The sequence below is a fragment of the Odocoileus virginianus genome, chromosome 30 (assembly GCF_023699985.2).
Source record: "Odocoileus virginianus isolate 20LAN1187 ecotype Illinois chromosome 30, Ovbor_1.2, whole genome shotgun sequence".
Lineage (NCBI taxonomy): Eukaryota > Metazoa > Chordata > Mammalia > Artiodactyla > Cervidae > Odocoileus > Odocoileus virginianus.
Genome location: NC_069703.1, coordinates 20559901 through 20567922, shown reverse-complemented (window position 1 = coordinate 20567922; position 8022 = coordinate 20559901). Strand labels below are relative to the sequence as shown.

At 52.4% G+C, this 8022-nt stretch overlaps 1 protein-coding gene across 1 annotated transcript in view; it reads right to left on the bottom strand.

Annotated features, from left to right (window-relative positions):
- Positions 1–6092: 6092 nt before the first annotated feature.
- IGFBP2 (insulin like growth factor binding protein 2) overlaps positions 6093–8022 on the bottom strand; it is a 28722-nt gene continuing 26792 nt past the window's right edge. The window contains exon 4 of the mRNA XM_020913292.2: positions 6093–6350. Coding sequence (XP_020768951.1) covers positions 6186–6350 — 165 coding nt within the window. The 3' untranslated portion in view covers positions 6093–6185. The remainder of the gene's footprint in view (positions 6351–8022) is intronic.

Below are 8022 nucleotides of genomic sequence, written 5' to 3'. Positions count from 1 at the left end.
CGCGGGGCCTGTCTCCTGGCCCCTCCATTGGCAGCTGCTCACCCACATGCTCCCTTGGGGTGGGGGGCAGTGAGCTAGGATTCTTGGCCCCTTTGTTCCCCCTTCAAGGCTTGTCCCAACCCCGGACCCACTCCACCATGCCCCCTGCCCCCACAACCCTCACCAACCAACACCCTGTTCACCTCTCCACGTCATCAGGAGATCTGGCTCCAGGCTGCTCTGCCCTTCAGCCTGCTCCTCCTTGCACAGTTCATCTCGAAGACCCACAGCGCCTTGCTGACCACTCATTCATCTGGGGGCCTTGTGATCTGGACCTGGCAGGGGCCTGGGGTCTGCTCCATCCCACATTCACCCTTAGGTGTGGGGGCTGATCAGAGACCACACTCTGTTAGCGAAAGTGAAAGCGGTAGTCCCTCCATCGTGTCCAACTCTTTGAGACCCCATGGACTGTGGCCCGCCAGGCTCCTCTGTCCATGAAATTCTCCAGGCAAGACTACTGGAGTGGGTTGTCATTCCCTTCTTCAGGGGATCTTCCCGACCCAAGGATCAAACCTGGATCTCTTGCATTGCAGGCGGTTTCTGTGCCATGAAAGAAGCCACACTCTGTTCCACACTCTATTAGAAATGTACTCAACTCCAAGGTCCTCCATCCACTGCAGCCACTCTCTGAGCCTGGGTTCTCTCAGGGGTTCCACACAGAAAATCTGAAGATGCTACTTCCCCATTCCAAGCCCAGCTAGCTCTTTCAGTGAGAGAAACGAGGTGAGAGGGCTGCAGTGTCAACGTTTTACTCCGTGGAGAATGAGAGCCTTTGGCCTCCCTCATTCTGTTTCTCGATTCATCAACCCTCCCCTGGCTCGGCTTCCTTCCCCCAGGAGCCTGGAGCCCATGGGGCTCCCCCGTTAACATCTGCTCACCTGGAGTCGCCTGTCCTGCGGCCCCTCGGCCTTGGGAAACCTGCCCTTGTCACCCCCCCACAGCCCCACTGAGCCCTGCTGGAGAAAGTCCCAGTGTCGTGTGGGCTGACCCCACCAAGGGGTCACCAAGCTCCAAAGCCCGCCTGGGGAGTCCCCCACCTCTCCTCATCTATTACACACCTCCACGCTCCAGCTCACACTGCCATCTTGCTACCAGAGAAAACCAAGACCCACCTTTGAGTACGTCCTACCTCCCCTTCCCACCCCCCATGGAGTCAGCCACCAAACCGCTCTCACATTCTCTCACACCCTTGACATCACTCCTCCTCTGTTTCCAAGTGACGGTCCCTTCCTTTTCTCTCTCTACCCATCCCCTCCACCAGCCATCGTCTCTCCTGCTGTACTAGCGACAGAGGAGAGGCAGAGAAGGGGACGGACAGGCCGATGGCACTTGCTCCTGAACCAGCTATTAGGATGAGAGTGATGGGAGGGTCAAGGATATCTTCTCCACCCAAAGTCCCCCAGACAACTCAAGTTCGAAGTGTCCAAAACTGAACTCGTACCATAAGCTCATGTACTTTGCCCATCTGATTTTATACCTTAGAAGAACAAAGTTCAAAACCACAAACAAAATTTGGACTCATCATCCCCCCTTCCTGAACTGTTCGCTCTTCATCTCCTTTCTTCTCCTCCTCGTCTCTGCTCTTAGAGAATGGAATCACCATCCACCCAGCTGCCTTGGCCTGACTCTCATTAACCACTGACACCTGGTAAGTTCCAGATGCCAGGAATAAGCCACCTTGTTGACAGCTCTCCAGTCTGACTGTTCTCATCACCTCTCCTGCCCGCTTCAGACCATGCTGTCTTCCCACCTGGGTCATTGCAGTTTCTTCCTGCTGGGACCTTCCCTCCCCACTCGGGTCCTGCATGCTGAACACCACACTTGGAGTTCACTTTCTAACACAGAGATCTTGACAAAGACAAACCTACACAGGATATTAAAAAGGAGAGACATCCCTTTGTTGACAAAGGTCCACCTAGTCAAAGCTATGGTTTTTCCAGTAGTCATGTATGGATGTGAGAGTTGGACCATAAAGAAAGCTGAGCACCAAAGAACTGATGCTTCTGAACTGTGGTGTTGGAGTCCCTTGAGAGTCCCTTGGACTGCAAGGAGATCAAACCAATCAATCCTAAAGGAAATCAAAGCTAAAAAGACTGATGCTGAAGCTGAAGCTTTAATACTTTGGCCACCTGAGGCAAAGAGCAGGCTCACTGGAGAAGACCCTGATGCTGGGGAAGATTGAGGGCAGGAGGAAAAGGGGATGACAGAGGATGAGATGGTTGGATGGCATCACTGACTCAATGGACATGACTTTGAGCACATTCCGGGAGATAGTGAAGGACAGGGAAGCCTGGTGTGCTGCAATCCATGGGGTCACAGAGTAGGACATGACTTAGCAACTGAACAACAACCAGTCACATTATCCTCTGCCTAAATTCCTTGACTCTTGAGAGCTGTCAGTCCAAAACCCTTCAGCAAGACACCCAGGTCCTCCTGGTAGGTCCCCCTCACCTTAAACCTCCCATTCCACAGGCAGCCTCAACCTCAGGCAGGCCTCCACAGTCACTGTGTAGCTCACGCTGGTCCCTCTGTGTGAACCCCGCCACACACACATGCACACACTCACATACACACACCACTCCTTTCTCCAATGCCTACTTCCTCCTTACGCCTCTTTGCCTCCCCCAAGACACGGATGTCCCTCTTAATTTCACCAGGCACACTTCTGTTGGTGGCTGTTTCCCTCCACTAGAATGTCAGCCCCTCCTGGACAGGGATCATAATCTTTTTCTTCTTTATATTGTAAAACCCTAACATGGAACCCAGGATGCAGTACGACTGCATGTGTGTGTGTTAGTCGTTCAGTTGTGTCCAACTCTTTGCAACCCATGGTCTGTCCATGGGATTCTCCAGGCAAGAATACTGGAGTGGGTTGCCATTCCCTCCTCTAGGGGATTCTCCTGACCCAGGGATTGAACCCGGGTCTCCTACATTGCAGGCAGATTCTTTACCATCTGAGCTACCAGGGAAGCCTACAACTGCAAGTAGGCAGCACTTATTATATGACAGAAATGACTTTATATTCTCAAAGCAATTCTTTGAGAGAAGTTATCTCAATATCTAAAGATGAATAAAATAAGGTTCAGAGGTTAGAAATGTGTCCAAAGTCACCTGTCAGGGAATTCCCTGGCACTCCAGCAGTCAGGACTGCACTTTCACTGCCAAAGGCCTGGGTTCAATCTCTGCTCAGGAAACTAGATCACACAAGTTACATAGCACAGCCAAAAAAAAAAAAAAAAAAGTTCACATACACTATAAGTAGTACAGTCCAAATTCCAAGACTGCCTTATCTCCAAGCTCATGCTCTCAACTACCCCATCACATGGAGCTAGTATTCCAGACACATCTGACAGATAGATGAAGTCACTATAGCGGTGATTCTCCAAATTCAGAGGGCACGAGAACAGGCAGTCCAGGATAGATTCCATAGATCGCAAGTTTAACAAGCATCCCCTGCTGACTCAACGTGGACTCCTGGGACCAACCCTTAAGCAAATGACTCTTTGAGACCAAGTAAACTCAGATGCAGTTCCCTATATTGCCACACGGTGGCAGTATAGCCCCAGTGTTCATCAACTTCCCGTCTTTAAAATTGGAAGAGGTAGTTAGTCCCAGAAGGTGAGGGATCAGCTTGGCATCTCTGATCAGCAGAGATCACTGCCCAGACAACCATCTTCCCACATGGGTGCAGCTAAGCTTTCCCTCTGAAAAGGTTTCTAGGTCACACTGTACATCAGTCAGTGTGTTTCCTGTAGCGAGAGCCACAGCAGAACACCCGTAAAAATCCACCTCTTCAGAGGGTTTAGAGTACAAGGGGGCTGTGGGCAAGTGACATGAAAATGGACAAAGAGACTGTGGCATCCTCAGGAGAACTCTGCAAAAAACATTACAGAAAGGACCCAAGCGAGTTAGCCACCTTGGGTACCCCAGGGCGCAAGCCCTGACCCCAGCAATAGCCGCATCCTAACCCGTCATTGGGTACACTCATACAGCTTTCCGAGCACAACCTCATCTGTTGTCTCACATTGATACCACCCTGTTATCAGTTGGGTGACATTAGGTATCAACCCTGTTGAGGCTGAAACCACCCCCATTCGACAGGTGTGGAAAACTGAGGCTCAGAGAAGGTGAGTAATGTAGCTCTGGGCAAATGAATAGTTATGTGGTGGGACAGAATTCAAACCCAGGTGTCTCAATTTCGGCTGGGAAGCACTAGAACCTCAATTAATTTAATTTAATTAATTAAAACACCTTGCCTGGGGTCCACTCTAGACCAATCAGATCAGAATTTTTGATGGCAGGGCACACAGCCTCAGGAAGAGAAATTTTTTAGTGCCTCAGTTGATTCAAATATTAATCAAGTTGAAAACTGCTGCCCCAGCCAGGGCAGCGGCCACTGGCTGCCGACGACCACCGAGGGGATCGGAGAAGGGTAGGGGGAGCACCCTCGTGGAGGGACTGGTGACCCACAGGGCGCAGATCCAACCAGGGCCCAACGCCCTCCAGACTCTCCGGGAGAACTCCCTGCTTCCGCCCGCAGAGGGCAGTATACCTCAGGGCTGAGCGGCAAGCCGGCCTAGGAGTCAGGGGCCCCGGCGCCAGGCAGGGCAGGTTCGTCATCTCTGGGGGCAAGCGGAGCTAACAATAGCACCTTATTTGTGGACTCCTGAGGACTAACTGAGCTTTGATGTACTTCCGGGGCAGCCAGCCACTAGCCAGCACAGCCCAGAGCCTCTGGCTAGGGATCTGCCTGCTTTTTCTTCTCCAGGCCCGGCCCCTGGCGTCCTTCTGCCTCTCCTTCCTGAGTTGCTAGGTGGCTGATCAGGAGGGTGGTGGCTCAGGCATGCCTGCCTCTGGTCCCCTCCTCCACGCAGTAAGGGGTACGATGTCACAGAAGGGGCGCTGTGGAAAGTGAGGCCATGTGTGAACAGTGGGCCCGAAAGCACCCAGCACCACTTCCCGTGACCTCTTGCAAAGCAGAGTTGTTTAGCCACTAAGTTGTGCCCAACTCCTTGAGATCCCGTGGACTGTAGCCCGCCAGGCTCCCCTGTCCATGGGATTCTCCAAAGCAAGAGCACTGGAGTGCGTTGCCATTTCCTTTTCCAGGCGTCCTCCCCAACCCAGGGATGAAACCTGCATCGCCTGCGTTGGCAAGCAGATTCTTTACCACTGAGCCACTAGGGAAGCCAGCCAAAGTGGGGAGCCCCCTGGAACTGGCCGGAGCTGGAGATGCCAACAGAACCGAGCAGGCAGAATTCTGCTTCAGAAACAGGGCCATGTCTGGGCCCTTTCCCTGGTCCCTCGGCCTTGGCCAAGAGGTGCTGTTCTGGAGCCAGACAGCTCCTCGGGCCCCTCAGCAAGCAGGTCTGAGACTCGGAGTCACAACAGCCCCACTCACTTCCCCTGGGGGTGGTTACATGTCTCCTGCGGGGTAAGAGAACTCTCCTTGATTTGGGGGGCCGGAGGACCCCAATTCCACTTTCTGGGATCCCTTTCTTCCTCTGCAGTGTCATCTCAATGCGAGATGCAAGAAGAGACACTGGGCTCCACCCGTCCTCTCTCAGAGCCCACCCAGGGGCGGGGGAGGTTGGCCAGACTCCTAGGGCTGTGCTGGGGGGCTCCACCTGGATTCCGGACTTCCTCCCGCCCCATCCATCTCATTTCTCTTATGAATGGGAACCCGAGCCTGGCCTGCCCGGCTTCCCCACGCAGTTGGGGTAAAGCTCGAAGGAAGGAGACTGGCAAGCCTCAGAACCTCTTTCAGGGGAGGGGGCGGGCAAAGACTCAGGCAAAAGACACACACACTTTATTTTTCCTTCCTTTAATCTTAAGCAAAAGAGACACAGGGGTTCAAAAATAAAAATTTCTTTTTTTCCCTCTCCCAAACATTTACCCCAGCTCCGCCACTGCAACCATCCCCTTCCTGCCCAGCAGGGCCTCGAGCAGGGAGGGTGCAGGCATCTCCAGCTGGGGAGGGGGAAGGCGGGGCAGGGTGTGCCGAGCTGGTGCCGGGCTCTTTCCAAATATAAATACACATGTCAGAACTCCTGGAAGCTCCGCCCCCACCCACCACGCATGCGCCCTCCATGCTCTGCCCGCTCCGAAGAGGGGTGGGGTGGGGGTGCCAGGCACCGGCTGGCTGTGGTTCACTGCATCCGCTGGGTGTGCACCCCTCGAGCCCCCTGCTGCTCGTTGTAGAAGAGATGACACTCGGGGTCCCCCCGGATGGTGGGGGCTCCCTGGATCAGCTTCCCGGTGTTGGGGTTCACACACCAGCACTCCCCACGCTGCCCGTTCAGAGACATCTTGCACTGAGGAGAGAGGAGGACATAAAGGACACCCCAATAAAAACAAAGGGGGTCTCACTGAAATGCAGACTCCTGTTCCGAGGTCTGGGTGTGTCTGCCAATTCTGCATGAACATCTAAGCTCCAGGGGGATGCTGGTGATGCTGGCCCAGGAACTGCACTCTGGTTATTACCAAGGCTGCTGGGGGTGGCCTCAATTGAAAGGCTTGGCCCCCACACGTGGGGAGGTCACATCCAGAAGACGACCCAGTGTACGGGATGGGTGGATGTACACTTGTAACGGGAGGCCGGGAAAGCATGTAATGGTAAAAGGTCCTGCTCTATGCTGGGCGTGGTGTAAGCAATCTCTTTGCTGCTTGCTTACAGTCCCTATCTAACATAGATTCATTTAATCCCCACAATCACCTTGCAAATTAGGTACCAATGTTTTACCACTTTACAGATGGTCAGAAGGAAGCACAGACTTGGTCAGTGTCACAGAGCTAGTGAGAGCCACAGCTGGTACACCAACACAGGCATTTCCCTCCCAGGGTGCCTGCTCTTATCCTTGAGCCAATTCCTCTCGAAAATCCCGTTTATCCATAAGGTTCAGAAGAAAAGATTGCTATTGCTTCTTTGGCACTCCAAAGTAGCTGGCTTATATTTAGTAGGGCAGGTGTGTGAACTAATAGCTTTTAATGCTAGACTGAGTATTTCAAGGGACAAGATGCCTGGGCTAAGAAGATGGGGAAGTGAGATCCCCTGGGGGGTCAGCAGAGCCCCGTACCCCATCTTCTGGCTCCACACACCCACATTTTTAGTTTTTTATTTGGTGTGCCAAGTCTTAGCTTGCAGCATGTGGGATCCAGTTCCCTGATCAGGGATTGAACCTGGGCCCCCTGCATTGGGAGCGCAGTCTTAGCCACTGAACCACCAGGCAAGTTCCCACATAACCAGCTTTTAAGTCAGCTCCAATACCCACTAGGATCACCAGGGGAGCCTTTGAAAAGCCAGTGCCCAGAAAGCACCCCAGACTCACAAAATAAGGATGTCTGGGGGTGGGGCCCAGGCATTCGTATTGTTTAAAGCTCCCTAGAGAAGCCCAGTATGCACTTGAGCTCAGATCCTCCACTGGAAAACAGAATGGCTGGTGGACCCCACACTCTCTCAATCCTGCCTTACGTGAAATGTACACGGACCTTTTCTCCCTACACAAGGGATGAGCTTGAGAAAGTAAGCAGTGGGCTAGGTTAAAGGACAACCCACCAAGATTAAACAACTGATAACAATCACCACTATAAACTCTATGTAGTTAGGTAAATACACATATACACAAAAATCATTACAAGGCATACGAGCAGAGTGGAAGGGGGAGGAAAAAGGGTTCTTTTCTTTTAAAAACTTAAACTTTCTTAATTTTATCTAATGTACTCATGTTGTTGTTCACTGTTTAGTCGCTAAGTCATGTCTGACCCTTTTGACCCCATAGGACTCTAGACCATTAGGCTCCTCTGTCCATGAGATTTCCCAGGGAAGAATACCAGAGTGGGTTGCCATTTCCTTCTCCAGGGGATTTTTCCAACCCAGGAATCGAACCCGAGTGTCCTGCATTAGCAGGCAGATTCTTCACTGCTGAGCCACCAATGGAAGCCCTCTTCTACTATCTGTTTTAGTAATATTTCAAGTGGTGTTTCTCC